General features: G+C 46.0%; 1 protein-coding gene across 1 annotated transcript in view; it reads right to left on the reverse strand.

The window, feature by feature from the left end:
- ADGRB1 (adhesion G protein-coupled receptor B1) overlaps positions 1–27,661 on the reverse strand; it is a 365,002-nt gene that overhangs the window by 188,938 nt on the left and 148,403 nt on the right. Inside the window, exons 12-17 of the mRNA XM_084847946.1 lie at positions 23,811–23,879; positions 21,922–22,030; positions 19,632–19,775; positions 18,669–18,744; positions 11,924–12,026; positions 8,537–8,580 (exon numbers count right to left, since the gene is read on the reverse strand). Coding sequence (XP_084704072.1) covers positions 8,537–8,580; positions 11,924–12,026; positions 18,669–18,744; positions 19,632–19,775; positions 21,922–22,030; positions 23,811–23,879 — 545 coding nt within the window. The remainder of the gene's footprint in view (positions 1–8,536; positions 8,581–11,923; positions 12,027–18,668; positions 18,745–19,631; positions 19,776–21,921; positions 22,031–23,810; positions 23,880–27,661) is intronic.

Here is a 27,661-nt window from a genome sequence, read left to right on the forward strand (position 1 = left end):
ATGGATCCCCGTGCTTGCCCAACTCGGCACGCCCCAAGTCAGGCAAGCGCACGGCTACCTGCCCCCTCGCTGAGCTGTGATTTTGTGTAAAAATGGCCGCTTGGCCTTTCTTGTAAATAACCATTTAGACAAATGGCAGCTGTAAAGGAGCCATTTACACACCATTACGCATGTAAATAATCTATTTATGCCTGTAATGTTGCGTGAATGAGCTCTTTACGTCTGCATGGTGAGCAGAGTCAGGTGGCCGACGGGGTCCTGCAACCAGATCGTGGTGCGGGATGGGGTGAGTTTGCCCATCCCTACATTACACAGAGGCATATGTAGGGATGTCAGAGAATTTCGCCACGAATCTCGGGGAGGCTGAATGCCAGTGCATTCAGCCCCCCGAAATCGGTGGCAAAATGGTCTGCCCCCCCGCCCCCCCCCCCGGATGGGACTTACCTGGGGCGGATCTACCAGGTGGCGGCGGCTGCCATTTCCAGTTAAAAAAACAAAAAACAAAAAAAGTGATAGGCTACATAAAGATTTACGTCTTGTATTAGTTTCTTAAGGGATGGACAACATTACCTATTCACCAGCCCAGGGCAACAGTACCCAACTGGCTGAGGTGAGGTAACAAATGGAACGGTCCTAGGGATGGCGGAGAATTTCTCCCCGAAACTTCGGGGGGCCGAGCGCCAACGTGTTCGGCCCCCCGAACAAGTTTCGGGGAGAAATCCCCCGCCCTCCCCGGGACGGGACTTACCTTCCCTGAATGTCCCTCCCGGCAGCGGGTCCGGCTGGCGGTTCGTCCGGTGTTCGAGCGGGGCGGGAGCGGCAGCCGGTCTTTCGACCGGCTGCCGCCCCCGCCATTGCAATGAAAGAAAAAAAAAAAACGTCCCCTGATAGGCTACGTGACGATTCACGTAGCCTATCACGGCAAGATTTGCAAAGTCAGCCGTGATAGGCTACGTGAATCGTCACGTAGCCTATCACAGGTGACTTTAAAAAAAAAAAAAAAAGCGCGTACGCGAATGGCGGCCCCCATAGGGAGCCGCCATTCCGGTTCCTTATTTGGTCGCTGTAGTCTACGTCAATGTTTACATAGACTACGGCGAAAATAAGGGCAACGCTATTTGCGTTGCCCTTATTTTCGCCGTAGTCTACGTAAACATTGACGTAGACTACAGCAACTAAATAAGGAACGCGAATGGCGGCTCCCTATGGGGGCCGCCATTCGCGTACGCGCTTTTTTTTTTTTTTTAAAGTCACCCGTGATAGGCTACGTGACGATTCACGTAGCCTATCACGGCTGACTTTCCAGATCTAGCCGTGATAGGCTACGTGAATCGTCACGTAGCCTATCAGGGGACGTGTTTTTTTTTTTTTTTTTACTTTCGTGTTCGCGGCCGGGCGAGGCGGGAAGCCTCCTCCCCGGCCTGAATTTCGGCCGGGCGAGGCGGGAAGCCTCCTCCCCGGCCTGAATTTCGGCCGGGCGAGGCGGGAAGCCTCCCCCCCCGGCCTGAATTTCGGCCGGGCGAGGCGGGAAGCCTCCCCCCCCCGGCCTGAACTTCACGGGGGGAGCAGCGAAGCGCTCCCCCCCACCGCGAAAAAGCTGCGAGAAAAGGTAAGTGACTTTCGTTCACCCCTACGTCCACAGTTCCTCAAAAATAGCAAAATGGTGAGCTGTGAAAAGCCCTGAGAAATTGAGATGGAACTGGAAGGCTATGAAACAGGACTTCCCTGTCTGTGTAGATAACAAGTTGTTATCTCAGAACAACCACCACCACCACCATCAATTTACATTTCTTAGGTGCCTGTCTTTTTTCTTTTCTTTTTTTAAGGATTCAAGGCAACTTACAATAGAAAATTTAAAACAGCTACAACAATTATCCATTAAAGTACAACCACCCCATAAAAGAAGTAAAATTCAATGACACAACCATAACCAATTCAACTGATGCATTGAACACCCTATTGTATCCCTTCAAAGGCCAAGGAATAGAGGACAGACTTAACCTGGCGCAGAAACTATGAGTATGTTGGTATCAGGCAGGCTAAACTGGGGAGAGAATTCTACAACTGGGGGGCCACCACCAAAAAGGTCCTCTCCATTGTTGCCATTTCCAAACCTCCCTCTGGGGAGCCAATCAGAGGAGAGCTTCACATGGAGAGGTGCTCCATCAGGTATTGTGGCCCCAAGACATATACGGCTTTATAGGTTAAAACCAACACCATGAGACAACCCCCTGTGATAATAGCCCCTCAGGATCTTGACAGGTTAAACAAGCCCTGACTTCCTCACATCAAAGACCACATGCTATCTGCTGTTCCACCTACACAGCTTCAGAATAATCTGAAGTAAAACCTACCCAAAGTTTTATGCCTTAAGCTTTAAGAGAGAATGGGGGAAGGAAGAAATGTGCCGAGGTATCAGCTCAAACTGTGCTGCTAAGCAGTTAATAATTACTTCCTATGGACGCCTCTGGAAACACACCAGTGGAACCCAAACCGTGGCGTGGATGCAGCTTTCAGTTCTGCCAGCTCCCACAAAGCTCATTAATCGCATGCACTGTTCCAAACACAAACAGGAATTGGCTCCCCCCAGCTTGTCTGAGTCAAACATAAAAGGGGGACCATGAGGAAGGGAGAGGAGAGGTCTCGCCCTCCCTAGCAATATGCAGTCACCCAGGCTGGATTTATTAAATCAATGAGCCATTATTAACAATACAGCTTAAATATCTATCTAAATGCAAATCAGTGCATGATGGATGTGGGGTTATTATTATTATTATTTTTGTTCTGTAAGAGAGAGAGAGGGGGGGAGAGAGAGAACACTCAGTTTTGTGGAGACTCCTTTTTGTTGAGGGGTGAGTAGATCTGCAGATAAGACAAGATATCATGGAGAAACTATACTTTTAAGATTCAGCCCTTTGTGATGTATATATGTAAATAACTTTTTTGGGCGGGTATTATTATGATGGGCCAAGCTAGATGCTACACTAAATGTGGGACAGGAGAGGGGGCGGTGTTTAGGTGTCTTCCCCCTCCACAGTGCCGGAAAAAGTTCCATCATGGCCATGGCCACCCCTACCCTCAGGCAGAGGTAGAGGTGCATGAGAATTTTGTTTTTGCTTTTTAAAAAATTTGTGAGTCGTGATTTGTGCAAAATCGCAGCTGCAAATAGTTACAGAAATTGTTATTTGTGCAAAAATGCGGCCCTAAATAGTGCAATTAGTGCAAAATTGTGGGTGTAAATGGTCTAATTAGACAATTTCTGCCCACAATTCTGTGCAAATTGCACTATTTACTGCTGAGATTTTCGTAAATTGTGATTTCCATAAATATTTACAGCCACAATTTTGTGCAAATTGTGATTTGTGAAAATACCCCCCCCCCCCCAGTAACCATGAGCTGATTTGACTCGTCACACAATGAGTCAGTCCAGCTTGTGGATGAGCGAGACAGAGTCCAGGTGGCTGAGCGGTCGTAAACCTGCTGAGTTCTACCACCCACAGGTTCTTCTGACATCCCTACATGTGAGCAATGAGCATGCTCTGCTCAAAGCCCCAAATGTGATTGTCAATGCGAGCACATGTCCACCAAAAATGTTCGCAAATCGTTGGATATGTACTTGTGTTCAATGTGCACAACTTTCTCCATTCAAATTTAGGGATGTACGAAAGTGACTTACCTTTCGCGGATTATGTTGATGGTGCGGGGGGAGGTGTTCCGTCCCTCCCCCCGGAATCCTGGCCAGGGGGAAGCACTCTGTACCTCCCCCCCTGGAATCCTCAAACGGCCGGCTATGCTCCGCGGCAGCTCCGCGGAGCAGCCGGCCAGGCCCGGCACGGCCAGGCCAGAGCCGTCCGCAGTCGGATTTCCGGCTGCAGAGGGCTCTGGGTAAAAAAAGCAAAAACAAAAAAAACCCCACATACACAAATGGCGGCAGCTACAGCCGCCGCCATTTGCGTTCCTTCTTTCTGGCCGTCTTAATCTACATAAATTTTTACGTGGACTATGACGGCGAAAATAAAATAAAGGGGAACGCAAATAGCGTAGCGGGCGCTATTTGTGTCCCTTTTTGATTCCCCATTTTAGCCTATGTAAAACGCCCGCTACGCTATTTGCATTCCCCTTTATTTTCGCCATCATAGTCCACGTAAATATTTACGTAGAGTAAGATGGTAAAAAGAAGGAAAGCAAATGGCGGTGGCTGTAGCCGCCGCCATTTGCGTACGCGGGTTGTTGTTGTTTTTTTAACTCACCCAACTATGATAGGCTATGTAAAGATTTACGTAGCCTATCACGTCTTTTTTTTTTTTACACAAGCCTGGAAATGGTGGTGCCAGCAGCCGGTTGGAAGACCGGCTGCTGCCACCGCCACCGCCGGAGCCGCCACCGGAGCCCCCGCCGTCCGGAAGATCCACCCCAGGTGAGTTTCGTCCCGGGGGGGGATCTGCGGGGGGGGGCAGGCCGTTCCACCTCGGAGTTCAGGGGACTGAATGCACTGGCATTTGGCCTCACCGAGATCTGTGGCGGAATTCTCTGACATCCCTAAATTTTGTTCAAATTTTCTAATGGGCACAAATTTCTCTTGAAGACTGAAAGCCCCACTTTAGTCCATGGAGGACAGTTATCCAATGTCAGGGAAAGTTTCATAAAGTTCACATTCAATCGCCACTTGATTTGTTTGTGTAATTTTCCTGTTCACACAGAGCAGCAGCAATCGCAAATGAAAACAGGAACGGGGCATGAGATGAGTGGTGTGTAGGGATGTACGAACGTTCTGCCACGGATCTCGGGGAGGATGAATGCCAGTGCATTCGGCCCGCTGAAATTGGTGGTGGAACGGCCCGCCCCCCCCCCCGGGACGAGACTTACCTTGGGCAGATCTTCCTGGCAGCGGCAGCTCCGGCGGCAGCTCTGGTGACGGTTCGGTGGCAGCAGCTGCGGTGGCCAGTCTTCCGACTGGCTGCCACCGCTGCCATTTCCAGGTTAAAAAACAAAACAAAACAAAAAAAGTGATTGGCTACATAAAGATTTACGTAGCCTATCATGGCTGACTTAAAAAACAAACAAACGTGCGTACGCAAATGGCGGCGGCCATTTGCGTTCCTTATTTTGGCACATCTTAGTCTACGTAAACTTTTATGTAGACTAAGACGGTGAAAATAAGGGGAATGCAAATAGCCTCCCCCCCACCATCAACATAATCCGCGGAAAGGTAAGTCACTTTCGTACATCCCTAGTGGTGGAATGTCATCTGGAGAATCCTAGTGATACTGGACATCACTCTTTCACCCACCCCAAGGCAGAGTGAGGCAACTGCGTCAGGCAGCAGATAGTTGGGGGAAAGGGAGGAGTGGTAAGGTACTGGGAGGATGAAGCTGTGCTTGTCACATGGCCTTTCTTGTGCTCTCAAACCAGGGGGGGGGGAGCAAATAGATCTCCAGATGGTTTGGACTTGAACTCCCAGCATTCCTGAGCATGGCCATGTTGGCAGGGGCTTCTGGGAGTTGGTCCAAAAATCTGAAGATCTGCCTTCTGCCCACCCTGCTCTGAACTAACCTGCTGCCCTCATGCGACAGTGTCCTCATCGCTACTGTTGAAGTAAGATTTGAAACCAGTCTAGTTGGCTTCTGTACATGGAATGGGAGGGAAACTGTGCATTTCAAAGAGGAAAAGTGCACATTCCAAAGGGGAAAGTGTGCATGTCTAATGGGGAAAGTGCACACCTATGTGTGTATTTTTCAAAAGATTCAGGGGAAATCTGGCCCTTTTAAAACTTGCCAGATTTATCTGGAGCCCCTGGCTCAGCTGGCATTTCTGAGCCAAACCTGGGCTTTTCCCCAGGATCTGGGAACTTTTCTCAGATTTCCTGTCTCTTAAAGTGAAACTTACACAAATTGTGGCCACAGTTTGCATGATTCGCACAAATGTAGGCTGTAATTTGCATAATTTGCACAAATCGTGGCAGTAATATGCTTAATTTGTGCAAATTGTGCCTTATTTATTATTATATTATAATTGCCTGCACAATTATGGCTGAAATTTGCACAGGTTACACAAATTGCAACTTCAATGTCTGTAAATGTCATTTTAAGAAAGAAAAAGAAATCCATGAACTGGCCCAACTCCATGTGCGTTGAGTCAGGCAGCTCACAGGTAGGTGAGTCGAAGTCCGGGGGGGCTGAGCTGCTAAAAGTTGGCAAACTTCACCCTCCAAGATGAATTCCTCCAACATCATCCCTATTCAAAAGTGTAGACTTTCCCCCCATTGCCTAAAGCATGATAATGCATTAAAACACACACACACACACACAAACACACACAAACACAAACACACTTTTTTCTAAGGTGATCATAAAATCAGGAATTTGCAAACATTTCTCCCCCACCCCGCGCACATGTTTGCATTCAGGATTACGAACGGGAGATGTTTGCATGATTTGCGAACAGAAACAACATTTTCGTACATCCCTATGGAGAACAGAATCTCTTTCTGGCTATATCACCTTGAATGAGAGGCACTCAATTTTAAGGCTGATTACCGACCCTTGATCACCCGACATTGCTTTTGTTCCGATTGGAGTTGGCTTCATTGAAAATTCCCCACATGATCTCATTGGCAATGGAGTGAGCTTCTAGATGTTGCCCTCACCCCCCAACACACACTGAATGGAGATTGTAACACAGGATCATTTGGACCAGAGGCCAGCACACGCGCGCGCGCGCACACACACACAGAACAAGTTAACCTTTCTGTAGATTGCCAAAGAGAGGAGCCCTTCATACGTTACAAGACTGAAAATGCATATTTAGCACTTGGTTAGTTCAACTGTTATTACTCATACATAGACCAATGTGTGTCTGTCTCTGAGAGTGGAGACATGCTGACAAACCCTGCTCCCTGATGTCTATTCCCACAGTGTAAACATATGCAGGGGCAGAGCCTTCACACGTACAGCTATACGTGCAAAGGTTTTCATTCCACCTAGACCACCAGTCACACATGGAAGTCTTTACATGTACAGCTGCACACATGAAGACTGATTCCTTGCAGGCACACGTGCTGTGCACATGCACGCACGGTGCATACTGTTATGCAAAGTCAACAGCTGGGAGGGTTAGATGGCCCAAGAGGTGCCTTGGGTGGGGCTAGTTAGCACATCCTCATTCCCTGTTCACATATTGGTCATAATAATAACTTCTGAATAGGACTACTGTATCTATAAGCACCAGGAGAGCCAAAGTTAACCCCAGTTCCCCAGTATGAGGACTTTTACCATTTAAGGTACCTAAGTTACAATTGCACATACATTCACACACACACACAAACACACACATATTCAACACGTAGCATACGCTATCCATAATGTACTGTTGTACCGATATGCAGAAGTGCCTTTGCGCATTGATTAGAACACTGCTCAAAAAATAATCTTGCTGAGATCAGGTCTCCTTTTTGTGCTTGGATTTCATGAGTGCATGGGTTCACATGTTCACTGATGAAATCACAAATGCAAAAGAGTCTCTGGTGTTACATCATAATGCTTTTTTGCAGTGTTTTAGTTACTATGTATATTTATGAATGTATTTATTTATTAAATTTCTATATCGCCCAATAGCCAAAGTTCTCTGTGTGCAACTGTGTGTGTTGGTAACCAGGAAGGGGAGAAGGTTATACCAATTGAAAGCTGCAACAAACTGCACGCATGCACGCACACACATCTGGAAATGGACATCAAAAGAACAGTGAATTGCTAATATAATAAAACAAAATTGGTGGTAAGAACATATTCAAAGAACTTCGCTGCTTTCCAGTCTTTTTCCAAGCATAATTTAAAGTACTGGTGCTTATTTTAAAGTACTGGTGCTTACTTTTAAAGCCACATATGGCTTAGGATTCAGGCATCTGAAGGAACACCTGCTTCCATAAGCAACTGACTATGTTCTCAGACCATCTTCCAAGGCTCCTCCACCACCATCCAATGTAAGGCAGCTAACAGGCAGACAAAGGGCCTTCTCAGTGGTAGCACCCCATTCGTGCAATTCCAAGGAGTCGCAGTTGGCACCAACATTATTAACCTTTTGTCTCCAAAGTCATTTGTTTTCTTCCAGACTTTTAAATGTATCATAAGGTTGTTGTTTTAACATGGTGTTATTTATTGTATTTTCTACTTTATCCACCCTGGAAGCTTTGCTGAATGGTGGTATATATATATAAATCTTTTGAACAAGGAAGCAAAGTAATTTAGTTCCCCAAAATCTGGGGATAAATTTGGAGAGGAATATGTTTTGTTTCCAAACATCCCTACCCCAAGATAGATACAGAAGAGAGAGAGAGAGAGAGAAAAGTGTGTGTGTGTGTGTGTGTGTGTGTGAGAGAGAGAGAGAGAGAGATTGACAATGACTGTACATGACTACAAGGGACAAGAAATAGTATATCTGACCAGCTTTCATTTGCTCCAAATATACCCCTTCTATAAACTTCTATGAGCAAATTATTTTTGTGTGTGTGTGAAAAAAGCAAACCCCCCACTAAACTTACACATCAGCTTCATCCCAGTGGATACATGTCTGGTTCGTAGTCCCCTGCCAGGATAAGAAAAGAAGACAGGAAAAGATAATTAACGAAGATATCTGCTTATAACAGGGGTGAGCAACCTCCAGCCTTCCAGATGTTTTTGAATGCCAACTTCCATCATCTTCAGTAGGCATAGTTATAGATGATGGGAATTGTAGTCACACAAGATCTAGAGGGGCACAGGGTGCGCATGTCTGCCTTAGGGATAGGATATAATGGACATAATGTATTCTGAGAGGAGATCAAAGCCAGTCTTACACAAACATTTGCTTGCCTTCAAATCCCACACATGTTTTGCTGACAAATTCAGTTGAATTCCACATTAGGAAAAAAAAAGGCAGCAACTTCAATTATCCCCCTTGAAATTATGTATCCTTTCCCATTGGTGACACTGCTTCATCATCCCCATAATTTTGGACTAAAGCTGCGGCTGCCTGCTTTACCTACCCTGACATATCTGGCCAAATGTGTCCCTTTAAAACAACGCTCAACCAATTTTCTTTGGAAATCATCTCCTTAACAAGATTGCATAGTTCTTATTCCTGGTAAACCTGCTCTTTTATAAACTCTCACAGTTAAAATAAATAAAGAAATACCCTGATATATTTGTTTACTGAATTTCCAGCTCATCACCTCCCTAAGGCTCCAGGAATGTGAGAAGCACCTTAAAAATAAAATAGTATTCAACTCACAGACCCAAGGAAACAAAAATAGCTATAATATCCCATACAACTGACAGTGTGTTTTGAATAACAGGGACACCATTTTTCAGGTATTGGAAATAGCTCTGAACTTTCCTATTCTGTGTCTGGAGGCCACTACCATAACATCAGCTGCTGATGGGGAACATAGTGTGTAGATATGAGGAGGGCTCTGGATAGGGGTGAATGCTCCTTCCTTGTTCTCCTCGACCTCTCAGCGGCTTTTGATACCGTTGACCACGGTATCCTCCTGGACCGCATGGAGGGGTTGGGCATTGGAGACACTGTATTGCGGTGGTTCCGGTCCTTCCTCTCCGGCAGGTACCAGAGGGTAGCACTGACAAGACCGAGGTACTTTTGGTGGGAGACAAGAGGAGGCTGGGGGATGTTGACCTGGTGTGGAATGGGGTACAGCTACCCTTGAAAGACCAGGTCCGCAGCCTGGGGGTCATTTTGGACTCCCAGCTGTCCATGGAGGCTCAGGTGTCAGCTGTGAGCCGGACAGCGCTGTATCAACTCCATCTGATACGGCGGCTGCGCCCCTTCCTTCCTGACCATCTGCTCCCATTGGTAGTACATGCCCTGGTCTCCTCTCGTTTAGACTACTGTAATGCGCTCTACGTGGGGTTACCCTTGAAGACGGTTCGGAAACTGCAGCTGGTACAGAACGCGGCGGCTCGCCTGATTAAAGGCAGCCGCCGGCGAGATCACATCACTCCAGTGCTGAAGGAGTTGCACTGGTTACCAGTTGTTTTCCGGGCCAAATTCAAGGTGTTGGTTTTGACCTTTAAAACCCTATATGGTTCCGGCCCAGCCTATCTTAAGGAGCGCCTCCAGCAACACCAGACAGGCCGCTTAACAAGATCAGCCTCGGATGGCCTTCTCTCTGTCCCATCAGCCAGGACAGCTAGACTGGTGGGGACGAGGGAGAGGGCCTTCTCTGTGGTGGCCCCCACTCTGTGGAACTCCCTCCCTAGGGAACTCCGTCATGCCCCCTCTTTAATGAGCTTCCGTCGTGCATTAAAAACGTGGTTGTTCAGGCAGGCATTTGGGGTGGGTTAGGGTATTTAAAAAAAAAAAAATTATGGTAAAATTTTATTGTTTTAAATTGTTTTATGGTGTGTTGTACATCGCCCAGAGTGGCTGGGTGACCAGTCAGATGGGCGATTAATAAATTTAATAAATAAATAAATAAAAATAAATAGATTTATGGGCAGAAGCCAATGATATGATGGAGCATAGGAACCACTTCCAAAATGGGTATAGATCTGACTGCTTTCCAGAAAGTTCTAGGAAAATTGGGGAGGCCTGTGCTAATAGGTATTTTGCCTTTCCCTCCTGCCTTGGAGGCCTTTGGCCTGCTAGGTGGGAGTCTAGCACTGGCCTACACTGTATAGGGATGTATGAAATTTCATTATTTGCTCGCATGCCCTGTTTGAAACCCTGACCACCTGCATGAGTAAGTGTCTGCCAAAAATGTTCCCTATTTCCCAGATGCGTGCCCGGGTTCTATTTGCGCAACTTTCCCTAGTTTAATTTTGCGCCAATTTCCTTATTTGCACAAATTTCCCTTGCAAATGGAAAGCCCCACTTCAATCTATGGAGAAAAGCTTCACAACTTAGGAAATTTACACAAATCTAGGGGAAATTGCCCAAAAAATCATGTTTGATCACTGCTCAGTTTGCACAAATTTCCCATTCATGCAGAGTGAGCAGGAATCACAATCAGGCCTGAGATGAGCAGTGAGGGAACATTTGGAGAATCCTAGTGATCTTGAAGACTCCTCATTCACCCATCCCTAATGTTAGACCCCTGTTATTAGGGAAGGCATGGTCGCCTGATTTCATCTGAGAATCCAGCAGAACACCCCTGCCTGCACCCACTGTGCTCCACTTCTTGAGCCCCTGCCCCTGCTCACCCCCGGCCTGCACTCGGTGAGTGGCCCAAACTCACCCTGGCAGCCTCATCGAGCTCCACGATTGCCATTTTTTGGAAAAAGAAAATGGCAGTCGCAAAAATGTGCATATTTGCATACACATGAAAATGCGCATTTTTGTAAATGCACATATTTGCGTACTTGCAAAATGTGCATTTTGTGCATACACAAATATGCACATTCACATAATGCACATTCCACGCATATGCAAATGTGCTTATTTTTGCGATCGCCTCTTTATTTTTCAAAAAACGGAGCTCGAAGGTGAGTGCGGGCTGCTTGCTGAGTGCAGGAGGGGCTCCAGCACGGTCCGGGGACCAGCGAGTGGGGGCAGGGGCTGGGCAGGCACCTGGAGAACCTGGACAGAGGTGGGTTCTCACATCCCTACCTGTTATGCATGTAGGGCCCTTCAGCTCAATATGGAAAGCCCCTAAACTCAAATTCCTTCAAACCCATCCCTGTGCTTTATCTTACTATTTTAAGTTCAAACAAAGCAAAACAAAGTTTGTTCCTCCCTTCAGATCTCAATCTCTCCAAATGTAATCCATTGTTTCCTTTCTAGGCTCAGATGCCCTGTAAATCAGGTCAGAGTCGTGCATCAACTCTCCTTTGTATCAGTAATTTTTTTGTTTGAGAGATGATGAAGCCCTGCTTTTGGTTTCCCTCCCGGGGGTAATTCCATCCTGATCAGCTACAAGGCAGTGGCCACTTACATTGTACAAGTGGGAGAACTCAATTTCCATTGGGGCGAGGAGCGACTGGGGAGCTGGTTTCACAGTCACTGAGATGACTCTAGAATTCAGCACTGTGTTATTCCTGGAGAGAAGGAAATACTGTTAAAGACCAGGGAAGGGTGACCAAGAGAAATTTCCTCTGAGTTATGTATTTGTTTAAAAGTATTTTTTTGTCCGGTCTTTGCACAAGATATGCTCAAATCAGTTTGTGATCAATATAACAGACTTTAAAACCAATCCATTAAAAACAACACAGAAAACACAGAATGCGCAACACACACATGTGAACACACACACGCACGCACACGCGTGGTGCACATACACATTCTGTGGTGCCTTAAGGCTTGCAGGGGAAGCTGGTGGCAAGGCAGAAAATCAGATCAAGGTAGGAAGGCAGATCAAGGAGAGAAGAATGTAGGACCTTAGATAGCTCCAAGTGGGTCCTGCTGGCTGAAACTCTCCTACTAGGACAACGGGAGGATGTTGTCTCAGCAAGGAGCTAAAGCCTACTGAAGGCTTATCTAGGCTGGCAAGACCTGTAGTGTGTTCAGCTCTGCCCCTCCTGCAGGAGCTGACTGGATTCTGAAAGGGTCCTTACATTTCTACAAGGCTGGGGAGATGCAGGTTCTGCTGAGGACTCATCCTCTGAGCCAGAGGATGATGGAAAGGCTCTGACTTCTGGCTGTGTGGGCCCTGAATGGGGCACTGACTGTCCTTCCCTTGAAGAAGTAGCCTAAGCCTCATCCTCATCAGAATCCTCCCCTGTACATTGAAAGGGCTGAGGGCTGGTTGTCATCAAACACACACACGCACACACACCCCACCACCACCACCACCAGTAACAAGACCAAAAGCCTGAGAGAAAAAAACAATCTTCACTAGGTGACTAAATAAAAACAGATAGGTTACTGGAGGATATTTCTAGCCAGGGTGTTCCACAAAGGGGGTGCCCCCACAGAAAAAGCCCTGACCCCAGTTGCTATCCATATCATCTCTGCAAGGCAAGCAGAGGCACTTGAGCAGGACATCATAGCTGTAAAGTTGGTGTTAATGAATGGGTGGGCTCATTTGGGAGAAGGGGGTGCCTGGAATATATAGTTTGTGACTCGCAACAAACCAGCTGAAGATTGCACTAACAACACCTGCTTAGGGTTGCCACGAGTGTCCATCAGGGGGCTTGAGCTCAGTGGGTTCCTGCCAGTTCAGCCCCCCAGATGCCAGTCTGCAAGCTCCTGCTCTTGCCTGACTGGGCGCATGCTGAGTCGGGCAAGCATGGCAGACCCCGCTACTTTCTCAAGCGGCAATGGCTGAGAACAACTGTGCCCCTCTCTGCCGGTGCTCAGCAGAGAAGAGTGCAGTTGCTCTGGGCAAGGGGAGGGGGGAGTGGCACTTCCCTCTCCCGTTGCCCTGTTGCCGCCATCGAGAGCAACTACGGCCCTCTCTGCCAGTGCTCAGCGGAGAGGGACGCAGTTGCTCGCAGCAGTGACAGCGATTGCCGGACTCCTGCAGACCACCAGCCGGCTCGCATCCCAGCATGAGCCAGGTCTGGCAGTGGGCAGGGATCCAATGAATGGGTGGCGAAGTGGACTCGGGTGAGTTTGCGCAGCCCTATCCCTATTGATCAATGAATCAAGGTAAGCTGGAGGTGGTCAAACATGAGATGGCAAGATTGAACATCGACATCTTGGGAATCAGCGAACTAAAATGGACAGGCATGGGCGAATTTAATTCAGGTGACCATCATATCTACTATTGTGGCCAAGAATCCCTTAGAAGAAATGGAGTAGCACTCATAGTCAACAAAAGGGTGGGAAAAGCAGTACTGGGGTACAATCTTAAAAATGATAGAATGATCTCAGTACGAATCCAAGGCAAACCATTCAACATCACAGTAATTTAAGTCTATGCCCCAACCACTGAGGCCGAAGAAGCTGAGGTTGATCGGTTCTATGAAGACCTACAACACCTTCTAGAACTAACACCAAAAAAAGATGTCCTCTTCATCATAGGGGATTGGAATGCTAAAGTTGGAAGTCAAGAAATCACCGGGATAACAGGCAGGCATGGCCTTGGTGTACAAAATGAAGCAGGACAAAAGCTAATAGAGTTTTGCCAAGAGAACATGCTGATCATAGCAAACACTCTTTTCCAACAGCACAAGAGGCGACTCTACACATGGACGTCACCAGATGGTCAATATCAAAATCAGATTGATTATGTCCTTTGCAGCCAAAGATGGAGAAGCTCCATACAGTCAGTCAAAACAAGACCTGGAGCTGACTGTGGCTCAGATCATGAGCTGCTTCTTGCAAAATTTCGGCTTAAATTGAAGAACGTCGGGAAAACCACTAAACCGTTCAGGTATGACCTAAATCATATCCCTGATGAATATACAGTGGAGGTGAGGAATAGATTTCAGGGATTAGACCTGATAGACAGAGTGCCTGAGGAACTATGGACGGAGGTCCGTAACATTGTTCAGGAGGCAGCAACGAAATCCGTCCCAAAGAAAAAGAAATGCAAGAAAGCCAAGTGGCTGTCTGATGAGGCTTTACAAGTAGCTCACGAAAGAAGGGAAGCGAAAAGCAAGGGAGAAAGGGGAAGATATACCCAACTGAATGCAGAGTTCCAGAGAATAGCAAGGAGAGACAAGAAGGCCTTCTTAAATGAACAATGCAAAGAAATCGAGAAAAACAACAGAATGGGAAAGACTAGAGATCTCTTCAAGAAAATTGGAGATCTCAAGGGAACGTTTTGTGCAAAGACGGGCATGATAAAGGACAAAGAAGGCAGGGACCTAACAGAAGCAGATGAGATTAAGAAGAGGTGGCAAGAATACACAGAAGAACTCTACAGGAAAGATCTGAATGTCCCTGATAGCCATGATAGTGCGGTCACTGAACTTGAGCCGGACATCCTAGAGAGTGAAGTCAAGTGGGCCTTAGGAAGCATTAGTAACAACAAAGCTAGCGGAGATGACAGTATTCCAGCCGAGCTATTTAAAATCCTAAAAGATGATGCTGTTAAAGTGCTGCACTCAATATGCCAACAAATCTGGAACACTCAACAGTGGCCACAAGACTGGAAAAGGTCAGTTTACATTCCAATTCCAAAGAAGGGCAATGCCAAAGAGTGTTCAAACTACCGCACAATTGCGCTCCTTTCACATGCCAGCAAGGTGATGCTCAAAATCCTTCAAGCTAGGCTTCAGCAGTATGTGAACCGAGAACTACCGGAAGTACAAGCTGGGTTTAGAAGAGGCAGAGGAACTAGAGATCAAATCGCCAACATTCGCTGCATCATGGAGAAAGCAAGGGAATTCCAGAAAAACGTCTATTTCTGCTTCATTGACTACGCTAAAGCCTTTGATTGTGTGGATCACAACAAACTGTGGCAAATTCTTAAAGTGATGGGAGTACCAGACCACCTTACCTGTCTCCTGAGAAACCTGTACGAGGGTCAAGAAGCAACAGTAAGAACCAGACATGGAACAACCGAGTGGTTCAAAATTGGGAAAGGAGTACGACAAGGCTGCATATTGTCACCCTGCTTATTTAACTTATATGCAGAGTACATCATGAGAAATGCCGGGTTGGATGAATCACAGGTCGGAATTAAGATTGCTGGGAGAAGTATCAACAACCTCCGATATGCAGACGATACCACCCTAATGGCAGAAAGCAAAGAGGATCTCAAGAGCCTCTTGTTGAGGGTGAAAGTGGAGAGTGCAAAAGCTGGTTTGAAACTCAACATTAAAAAAACTAAGATCATGGCATCTGGCCCTATCACTTCCTGGCATATAGAAGGGGAAGAAATGGAAGCTGTGACAGATTTTACTTTCTTGGGCTCCAAGATCACCGCAGACGGTGACTGTAGCCATGAAATTAAAAGACGCTTGCTCCTTGGGAGGAAAGCTATGGCAAACCTAGACAGCATAGTAAGAAGCAGAGACATCACCTTGCCGACAAAGGTCCGTCTAATCAAAGCTATGGTTTTCCCAGTAGTAATGTATGGCTGTGAGAGCTGGACTATAAGGAAGGCTGAGCGCCGAAGAATTGATGCTTTCGAACTGTGGTGCTGGAGAAGACTCTTACGAGTCCCCTGGACTGCAAGGAGGTCAAATCAGTCCATCCTAAAGGAAATCAACCCTGACTGCTCATTGGAAGGACAGATAATGAAGCTGAAGCTCCAATATTTTGGCCACCTAATGCGAAGAGAAAACTCCCTGGAAAAGACCCTGCTGCTGGGAAAGACTGAAGGCAAAAGGAGAAGGGGACAGCAGAGGATGAGATGGCTAGATAGCATCACGGATGCAATGAATATGAACTTGAGCACGCTCCGGGAGAGAGCGCAGGACAGGAAGGCCTGGCGTGCTATGGTCCATGGGGTCACGAAGAGTCGGACACGACTGAACGACTGAACAACAACAACAATCCCTATTTGAAAACAAGTCAACATGTGAATGACCATTGTGAAGGGGCTTCCCTTCCCTAGACTACAGGGAGACCTCTTGGAGCCTATGTGGAAACTGAACACCGTGGCCACTGGGATAAAGGTTCCACAGAGGTCCTACTTGACTCCTAAAAAAAACCACATTTAACCTAATGGCCCTCATGATTGCAAATATTATTTATTATTTATTATATTTATTTATATCCCGCCTTTTTCCCAATACTGGGACTCAAGGCGGCCTAAATATTAAATATCAAGGCGGACTAAATATTAATCTGACGACTGAGAAGATGTGGTGGAAGTTGGCAACTATGTTGTACGTGCTGTGTGTCCCCACCACCACCACCACCATCATCCCTGTTTGACAGGTGAGTGGGGGGGGGGTGAGGGAATGATGGCTTCCCTAAGGACACCTAGTTCATTCAGGGATGTGATGAGATTCAAACCAGGGACTGACCCAGCTTACCAATCACCCATGCCTCTGCCATTGTCCTCGTGACGTGCAGTCACTTTTTATCAAAGATGGCAGCAGCAGCTGCCATTTGCTGCATTTAATCCACATGTTCATCTGGGCTCATTGGAACTGCTTTCCCAACCTAATCCCACAGTAGGCAATATCAGAGAGCATAGCCTGCTTGCTCACTAATCTGTCTGCAAGTCTCAGCTTGGCCTTCATGCTCCTGCCAGTTCTAAATCCGTAGGTGCTTAAAATGATAACTGGCCAGGACAGAAGGCCCAACATTTATGGAAAACACTCTCATGCTAATCAGTGCAGAACGGATTTCAAAGGTGCCAGAGGGAGGCTTAATTTGCTGCCTCAGTACCAACCTCAGCCTCGGAAGGAGGGGGAGAAGCAGGGAAAGTGAGATGTAGGAAAAAGAAATCTCTTATGTTATCAACACAGATTGCTGAGCTTCACAAGCCCCAAGGCAGTCCGAAGGAAGCCGGAATGCACAGCAGAACTGCCCAAGCGTCTGTGCAGCAGCACTCCCAAAGCCCCACAAAGCGAGAAGCCCCTCTGGGGAGAAAAGCCACAGTGAAAGAGCAGCCCTGTGGAGAGGGAACTAGGGAGAAGCTTCTCCCCTTGGGGTGTGCAAAAGCAAACTCTTCTTGTAAATATTCCTACTTTTCTGCATGCTGGCATTGCACATTTGGGACACTTATCCATAAAAGCAGGCGCACGATTTTCACAAAGCAGTTCCAAATCTTTGCCCCATGCTACATGAGTATTGGCAGAGGATGAGATGGCTAGATAGCATCACCGATGCAATGAATATGGATTTGAGCACGCTCCGGGAGAGAGCGCAGGACAGGAAGGCCTGCCGTGCTATGGTCCATGGGGTCACGAAGAGTCAGACACGACTGAGCGATTGAACAACAACATGCATATTATTTTTCACACCTGCACATCATATTCCCCATTCAAAAGCACAGAGAGCCATACTGATCTGAATCTGTGCCGCCTGACACATGTGCAGTTGGCTTGCCTGCACATCATGTTTCACATTCAAGAGCAGGAACAACCATATAAAGGGGAACAGCTGCAAAGGGCATGCGCCATTACATCACTACTGTTGTGCAAAGGCCCAGACCCATGGGAACACTATAGCTGGCTGCCCTTGAACATGTTATTGTGTTTTCAAATCTATCCAATAGGACATGTAGGCATTTAAGGACCGAACTATGCATTCAGCAGATGTAAAACCACAAGTTGCAGCCGAACACCACACAAAGGAACAATGAGGAGTGGGGTGCGATTTGCAGTGGAGATGAAGCAGCTGTGTGTCTGGGGGGGAGCCTTTCCACTGCCTTCTACTTCCTTCCCCCCGACTCTCCCTCCCCCAGCTGATTCTCTGTGCAATGTGGCAAGGACCCATCAAGAGCCTCAGCTGGAGGAATAGTGCCTGGGAGAAGGGAGTTCCAGATTAAAATTAGTAGGGAAAGGATTAAGCAACCCCACTTTTACATATTCCTGCAAATCACTCCCTTACCCTGCTTCTTTGCAACTCTTTGGTGGTGATCCAGGTTCTCAGATCCAGATCTGCTGGCAAATATGTGTGCTGACAACTCCTCCCTCTCCCCAAAATTAGAGGCATAGAAAGGGAGCACTTCTGCCTGGCTATCAACCATACCGTATGTTCCAAAAATATAGGTGGGATTCCCAATGTGTCAAGCTAGTTCATTCTGCCTATCCACTCTCAAGGGGCACCCTAGACGCCCTGACAGGCGACCCATCTCCAACCCCCTTCACAGACACATGCATCAGCCTTACCTCTGAAGGGAGAGGATCCCACCCAGGTTTCGGTACAGTACTGTCCCCACCACGAAGACAGTGGAGTCATCTGTCTCTGTGAAGAAGCAACAAGGCAAGCAACTGATATCACATTAAGAATAGAAGGGGAGGAAGTGTCACATAATGGTGTTAAAAGACTGGGTGAAAGGGAGCAGAGAGAGCCAGCCATTAATCAAAGGGGATACCTAATATGGCTTTAAAATAGCTGCTTGAGGGTGAATCTGTGAATTTTGGTTTCTCTCGGTTTCTCATTCTGCCAGCCTTCCATTTGTTCCATTCAGTTTTTGCACCAGTCTGAAATGTGGTTATTTTAACATTTCTGTATGGAAATTTGTATGCATTTTCTCCTGATATATGGAATTTTGTATGCACTTTTGCCTAAAGGACACTTTTTTTGTACAGACCTTTGCAAAACACGTGCATTTCTGAACTCACTTTTGCCTGATATACATATTTTTTGCAAGCAGTTTTCCCATATATATGGCAACCCAAACAGAAATTTATCTATTCCTTTGTTATTTTATTTGTTATATATATATATATATATATATATATATATATATATATATATATATATATTCTTCCAAGGAATCTAAGGCAGCATACATGATCCTCCTCGTGTCCATTTTATCTTCACAACAGCCCTGTGAGGTAGTTTAGGCTGAGAGTCAGTGACTGGACCAAAGTCACCCAGAAAGCTTCATGGCTGAGTGGGGGCTAGTACATGAATCCCCTCAGCCTTAGTCCAATACTCTAACCACTAGTCCATACTGGCCATTTGGATTTGTGACCAGCAACTGTCATCATTTAAAAAATCTCTGAAAGGTGGTGCAGAGGTAAGAGGTTGGTAAAAACACATACCAAAGACTCTAATTATCCTTCAGTGCGTACTTGGAGCTACACTGTGCCCCCACAGGAATAACCTTACCCCACTCTCCTTACCTGAAACCCCAGTGGAGAGAATGCTTTTGGACACCATGACCTTGTCCTCTGCACTGCGGGCCCAATCCACCATGCCTCGCCAGCCTTTCATGGGGAAGCTAATGTCTTTGGCTGCATTGGCAGGAAGCTTCTGGATGCTGAGAACTTGAACAGAGACAGAGAGACAGAGAGAGAGAGAAGAAGGAAATCAAGCCAACTCCCCTATATGCAATGAACTTCCCATGCACACTTTACAATGGACAGTGGGAGTGATAGTGATGATCCCATTAGAACCCATGTTGTGATATTGTTTTATCAGAAGGAGCTGGGTCTGAGATATGAAATGGAGTTAACTGTTAATGCCTTCTAGAATGTGCAGGGAAAGTGCAGGAATCCGGCGAAAAATCTGGCAAAACAAATGAACATACAATATCACTTAAAATATCCTGCTACAATTTGCATTGTTTCTGAAGGTCAAATGAAGAAGTTCCTAAATCACAAAATAGCGGAGGCATGGCTGAATGCAAAATTGCATGAGATTTCTGTTCCAACCCCATGAACTGGAATCCATAAACATGTTTTGTTAACTGGCTATGTTTAGTCTGAATGACTCAGGCTAGGCCAGAGTTAATTGCATATATATATATACCCATCTGCTTTCTCTCATTTTTCTCTCTTTTTAAAAAAATACATCCTTTTTTTTTTTTAAAGGATATGACATACTGTACCTAAATATACTGTTTGATGGTGTATAGAAATGTGCACACTCATTTATATATCTAGTATAAAATATATTACTGATTGTTGCAAGGTTGTTTTTAAGCTTTATTATCATATAACATAAAATTTATTAGTGATTTGTTGTTATTATTATTATTTATCCTTTTTAATCTCCTTCCTTTTTATTATTATTACTATAATTATTATGAGACTGGCTAGTAAGGTTTTTGGCTGGTTAAATTGTTAAGCTTTACTATTATACGTTAATTGAAGAGCAATATATGGTTACTGGAAATGAATTGTAGGCCTGCCTGCTTCCTTGCTATGAGAGACTGATGACATGATATGATTAATCATGCTGTATTGAATTGTAATATTGCCAATGTTACAGGTATAATTTTTAAGTAGAATGGGATTTGAAGCCTGTGTGTATTGGAGTTTAAATTTAATCCTTTTAAATATTTTTTCCCCTCCTTTTTGGTTATTGCTGTGTCCTCTTAAGAATATTGTATTGTTGGGAAACTGTAGCTACCTATTAAGTTGCTGGTACTGTTCATTTCATTTATAAAGACAAAAATAAAATAAAAAGTATTTTCAAAAAGGAAGGAAGGAAGGAAGGAAGGAAGGAAGGAAGGGCAGGAATCCCATCCACCTGGCAGTGGCATGTGATGCAATCCAACATAAGTCCTACTTAGAGTAGACCCATTGAAATGAATAGGACTAACCTACATCCCATTCATTTCAATATGTCTACTCTTAGTAGGATTTGTGTTGGATTTTACCCATGGAGTTGGCAGATCCTGTGTGTGTGTGTGTGTGTGTTATAGTATTAGGAGGGAATTATAGTCTGAAAATATTTTTTAAAAAATATTTTTATGGTTACATTTCATGTTTTGGTTGTTATTTCATTTTGGTTTTTTTGGTTTTGTTTGCATTTAAAATGAATGAATTAAATACATACATACATACATGTTTTTGTTGTTGTATCAGTTGTCCATATACATGGTTTGATTAAGTGAACTGCAATTAATATTGCATTATATGAATGTAGGAAGCGGAGTTATACTGCGTCAGACCATTGGTCGATATACTACAGTATCATGTGAGCTGATTGGCAGTTGCTGCCCTGGGACTCAAGAAGAAGCCTTTACAAGAATCTGCTGCCTGATCCTTTCAACTGGAGATGATGGGGAGAGAACATTGTTCATGCAAGACGTGACCACTGCCTCCCCCCCCTCCCCACTCTCCCCAATTGTTTTGAGCTTGTTTATATTTAGTGAATAAATACATAGTAAAGAGTAAGAGAACTGCACATTGACATGCAGACCTAACAAACAAATCATCAACTGGAGTGAGTTCAGCATCCAGAAAAAAGAAGGGGGAAAAAAGAACTGGGTGAACGACATCCATTCCCCACCGACCTTCCCGCCCACCTGCCACTGCCCCAGTAACAGGCACTTCATCAGCCTACCTTTTGGGGAGGGGGGGTCCATCACCAACTAACCCCAAGTGGAAGAAGCACCTGCCAGCGTTTTGACTTGAGATTGGTAGCTAGAGGTGGTCAGGAAGGGGGATAGTCCAACCTACTCACCCAGATTTTCAGTAACTTGATAGGAATCCTGGAAGTCTTTCATTCGAAATCCTATGACATCAATGAAGTCTTCCACCAGCCTAAAGAGTTCCTTGGCATTTGGCCCCATCTGCAAAGGTATGTATTTTTTATCACCTCAGATGACGATTATGATAATTGCTGCTAACCCAAGACAAAGGCCAAGTTGGCCTGTGTGTGTGTGTGTGTGTGTGTGTGTGTATTTGGAGGCAGAATCAAGTCCAGGAAAACTCAGGACCAGGGCAGAGAGCTATGGAGGAGAGAAAGCAGCCAGGACTTGTAATAACGTTGTACCTAAAAACTGGTTTCTGAGTTTGCTTTTCTCCTCTTCCTCTCCCAATCCCCTTTTCTCTTTGCATTGTGTCCTTTAACTGGTACACCTAAGGGCGAGTACTGTCTTATTGATCTTTTTAAGCTGCCATGGGAATCTTTTTCAGATGAAGAGCAGAGTGAAAAATGCTTTAAATAAACAACAAATACAGAGGTGCTGCAGTGCAAGCAGAGGCAACGGAGAGACAGAAGGTTTTTCCCTCCACCCTCCTTCACTGATGCTCCGATTAGCAGCCTGCTGGGCTACAGAGCTGTGGCGGCTCATGGGAGATGTAGTGCTCCCAAAGACTGCTGCAGTTGCTGCATGCACCACTGTGCCTCTTTGCTTTTGCAAGGGAAGGGGAAGGGGGATGTGTTTTGGAGATGGGGGCTGGTGGGGAAAATCTTGTGGGGACTTGTGGAGGTGCATAATTTTTCAAAGCCCCTCAACAGAGATAAAACTGTCTTGTATTCAGGTGCAAAAAATCAAGGGCATGAGTGTGTGTGTGTGGGGAGGGGCTGGTTTGGCAGCGGTACACATGAAATGGACCTAGGTGTCTTAGTGGATCATAAGCTGAATATGAGCCAGCAAGGTAATGTGGGTGATTAAAAAAAAGCTGATGCAATCTGAGGCTGCATTAACAGAAGCATAGTGCTCAGGTCATGGAAGTTAATAATTCTGCTCTATCCTGTATTACTCAGGCCACGTTTGGAGTACTGTGTCCATTCTGGATGCAGCATTTTAACAAGGACATTGATAAGCTGGGGCACATCCAGAAAAGCCTGACCAGGAGGTTGAGGCATCTGGAAACCAAGTCCTGGGAGGATTGGAGGAACAGTTGAAAGAGCTGGGTACATTTAGCCTGGAGAAGTTAAGATTAATGTGAGACATGATAACAGTCTTCAGATACCTGAAATGCAGCCAGAAGATGGAGCAGACAAGTTCTCTGTTGCTCCAGAGGACAGGACTAGAACTAATGGGTGGGAAATGCAGGGAAGCAGGTTTTGGCTAAACACTAGGAGAAACTTCCTAACAGTGAGAGCTCTTCAACAGTGGAACAGGCTCTGCCTTGGGAAGTGGTGGGCTCTCCTTCACTGGAAGTATTTAAGCAGAGGCTGGATGGCCATCTGTCAAGGATGCTGTAGTTGCACCCTGCATTGAACAGAGGGATGGACTAGATGATCTCTATAGTTAATGATGAATCAAAAAAGAGCTATTATTCAAAGAAGGTGCTGAAGAAGCAGCTGACTGGGGCCACAAATTGGTGCACAAGGGAGCACTGCTACCACAGTCTACATTTCAGGTATGATGGGAACAGTGAAGCACCTGCATGTGCCTTTTGTAGGTGGGGGTGCCATCTCTCTGCAGCATCCCATGCTCAGACTGGATACAAAAAACCTAAGTCTTCTGAACTGTGAGACAGACACTGACAAATGCTCACCCAGTCTGTCTGTCTGTCTGTCTGTCTGTCTGTCTCTCTCTCTCTCTCTCTCTCTCTCTCTCTCACACACACACACACACACACACACACACAACTTCCAAAGGCTATTCCTTCACATACCAGCTGAGCCTCTTCCCACTTGTCTCGATTGTCCTCTGCCAATATGTTGCTAATTACCTGGACAAAATTCTAGGAAGAGAAGAGAGAAACAAAAGTTGTGATGCCATGTAGGTCTCTCCCCTGACATGTGTTTAACACCTCCCCCCACTCCCACCCATGCTCTCCTTCCCTTAACCAGGCATTTTGCTCACTCTAGGAGAGGAAACTTGGTGCAGTTGTCTGGTAGCCATGTCATGTGCCTCCATCTATTTCTGGGCAGATCCAGAAGAAGCATCAGAAACCACAGCGCAACCTGCCCTAGACCCCAGGAACATGGCCTGTATCCCAGCCAGGATGCCCCCCCCACACACACACACACACAAGGGCCCAGGGGGAAAAAGTATAACACGATCACAGAGTCAGAAGGGAGAAGGAGACCATCTGACTGTTTTGAACTTAGGACAGCCTTGTCCAATGGCCTTGTAGGCCCCTTCCAACCCTACTATTCTGATTCTATGACAGCCTCCTACTTACACATATGCACAGAGAGATTAGCCAGTGCTGCTATTTAAAATGCGTTATTAACCTATGGAATTCACTGCCACAACTGTGGTGTTGGTCAAAGGAGCAGCTCATGCAGGAAACATCGATCTAATAGCCAAGGCCAGCCCAAGACCTTCTCTCTTTTTTTGCCCAAGGTGAAGGGCAAGATGGTGTCTCCAGTCCAAGGACAGAAGTCAGTCAGATTGGAAGTTGAATCTTGCTTCAACGCTGATGACTGGACAGCATCTTCCTCCAAACCTGAGGGCAGCAGGCTAGCTTGGGGGTGCAGGGCAGACCATGGGGAACACACAACTCTGTCTTCCAACACCTGGCCATCACTCGCCACCACCTCTTGACTGAGGCAGCCGCCTCACTCTGCCCAATGGCAGGGCTAGCCCTGCAAATAGTCATGATAATTCAGTGAAGCCTCTAGGTCCGGAGGCAGTCTACCTGTGACCACCAGCTGCTGGGAGGCATACAAACAAGGGGAGGCCAACTGTTTGTGAGTCTCTTGGAAGCAGGATGCTTGCCTAGTTGGACTGTTTCCCAGCAGGTCTTCTCCTATGTTCTTCTCCAGACAACATGGGGTGGGAGACCTGAGCGAGCTCCAGATGAGAGTTGCAAGTGAGCCAAGCCACCTATTCCAAGGGATGATCAACACCTCCCACGATCTGTAATCTACTTGGTCTCCAGGGACCAACCTGAATATCCCCATGTATGGTAATTACTCAGTCTATGAGCATGAGCAAAACCCTTCCACGTACACTCCTTCAACACATGATATGCCACGCTAACAAACCTGAGTTTGCCACTGGGCAACAGATCAAAAGGGAGCTACATATGGATGAGGTAGAATTTCAGAGGAATGGATGGCATCTATCAATTTCTGTTTCTCTCAGTTTTCCCGTTTTCCCATCTTCAGTTCATTTCATCCCAAACTTTGAGAATTTTCCTAACCTTATGTTTGGTTAGTCCTTTCAGGGGGTTTTTTTTGGCGGGGGGGGGGGGGAATAGTATGCATGAAGATTTGTATGTATTTTCAAGCAATCCTCCTAATAAAATGCATTTTGTATGTTATTTTCACTTATATCGGCATTTGTGTATCTGTTTTTTGACTGGAGAACTCCACTGCCAAATTTGGAGAAGGGCAAATTTCAAAGAATAGCTGAGTTTCTGGTTGCAAATTGGTTCAAATGTGCAACATTAGTTAAGTCTCCATTAAAATGTGAATCCAATAACACATGTCTCCCCCATTCCAAGAATTTCTTCTGGTTCACATTTTTAAGCAAAATGGCCTAATTCACATTTCCTGGACTATCATCTGGTTCAGTCTCCCTTTGCTTTGCATGCTGCCTTTGGACTGCACACTTCTTCAGGGACAGAACCCTTCTAAAACTCACTCTCTAGAGAGGAACACCAGAGTAGGTTCTATTGTCCTCATGTGGGTATGTCATAGGAATCCATTTGGGGAATGGAGCTTGGCAAGTTTTCGCCAGCTTCATGTCTGATACAGCAGGGCTTTTCTTCTATTTCTATGTCCTTAACACCTGGTCTGTTGCTGTGCCGATCCTCCAGCACATCCACTTTGTGCGGTCCAGACCCAAGTGTTCAGGAAGGAGGCATTTATTTCAAAACCATTGATTTCCTTTCCAATGAGATAATTACCAGAACACCACAAGGGAAGGCCATCCAAGATGAAGTTAACATTTTAAGGAAACTGGTCATGACCTTACTCAAAGGACAGATCTATAGCTGCTCCACATAAAACTGCAGAAACATAATTCCTCGGACATGGCCCAGTTCTGCCATGTGGACTCCAAATTCTTTCCCCTGTCTTCCACTAACCACAGTGGCTCTGTCAACATAGTGCATAGTATTGATTCATTCTTTCACTTGGTATTTTCATTTTTTAAATGTCTTTGCTTTCAAATGTTATAGTCTAGCCACTGGGGAGGAGTGAGAGGGAAGGGTGATTTTAGAGCTCCAGGGAAAGCATGAAGAAGCAATTTCTCTCATTTTCTCCCCCTTGCATTGGCAGTGCAGGTCACACAAAAGAGTACTTTACTGCTGCAGTTGCTGCTAGAGAGGGTTGGTGCAAATCCATTCCTTCCCTTCTAAAAAGACTGGTTAGCCATATTATGGACGCACAAGCCATATATTCACCAGCCTCCCCCAACCTTTTGTTGAAACGGGTGCTGTAATCATGTGCCCAGTTCCACCGAGGGATGAGAATTCCATTTTGGTTCGTTCATGACCAGAACGCACCGCCTTTGCACCCCCAAACATGAGCCCAAGTGCATTTGATGACCAAAGGTCACACATTTCTGAGTTTGCGATGCTGGTTAGGAAAGTGTGCATTCCGGAAAAGTGCACACTTTTAAAAGGGCATGCTTTGATGCTATAGTCAGTAGGGGGAAGTACAAATGTGGGTGCACACTCTAAAAATGTGCACCCAAATTAGCACTTTTCCCATTCAAAAAACAGAACAAAAAAAGTTTGCATACAGGAAAGAGGTGGTGGACCAAGCATTGAGGTGGGCACTGGGGAACCTCAACAACCAGTTCTGGTTCTGGGCACCACACTTTAAGAAGGATGCAAACAAACTGGAGAGGGTTCAGAGGAGGGCAACAAAGATGATCAGGGGACTGGAAACAAAGCCCTATGAGGAGAGGCTGAAAGAACTGGGCATGTTTAGCCTTGAGAAGAGAAGACTGAGGGGAGATAGGATAGTGCTCTTCAAGTACTTGAGAGGTTGTCACAGACAGGAAGGCCAGGATCTCTTCTCGATCATCCCAGAGTGCAGGACATGGAATCATGGGCTCAAGTGACAGGAAGCCAGATTCCAGCTGAACATCAGGAAAAACATCCTGACTGTTAGAGCAATACGACAATGGAACCAATTAGCTCGGGAGGTGGTGGGCTCTCCCACACTGGAGGCATTCAAGATGAGGCTGGACAGCCACCTGTCAGGGATGCTCTGACTTGGATTTCTGCATTGAGCAGGGGGTTGGACTCGATGGCCTCATAGGCCCCTTCCAACCCTATTATTCTATGACTCTATGATTCTATAACCTCAAGCCTCATAGACTTTCCCATCTGCAGTTCCAACAACATGTTAAGAACGTCTGATCAGGTGTATGCTACGGCATGTTTCCTTCTGCAAATCTGAAAAAATCTGCACTTTCTCAAGGCGGGGGACAGGCAATCATTTCCCAAAGAACTCATGGCAGGATGAGAAAGGCATCCTTGTCTCTAGCAGGGGTGGCAACACATGGGCTACATGAGCCCCCTGACCTTCTGTGTGGACCCCGCTGCCACCCATTACTGCT

The sequence above is a fragment of the Heloderma suspectum genome, chromosome 4 (genome assembly GCF_057233095.1).
Source record: "Heloderma suspectum isolate Gila_16-S chromosome 4, 16-S_ref, whole genome shotgun sequence".
Taxonomy (NCBI): Eukaryota; Metazoa; Chordata; class Lepidosauria; order Squamata; family Helodermatidae; genus Heloderma; species Heloderma suspectum.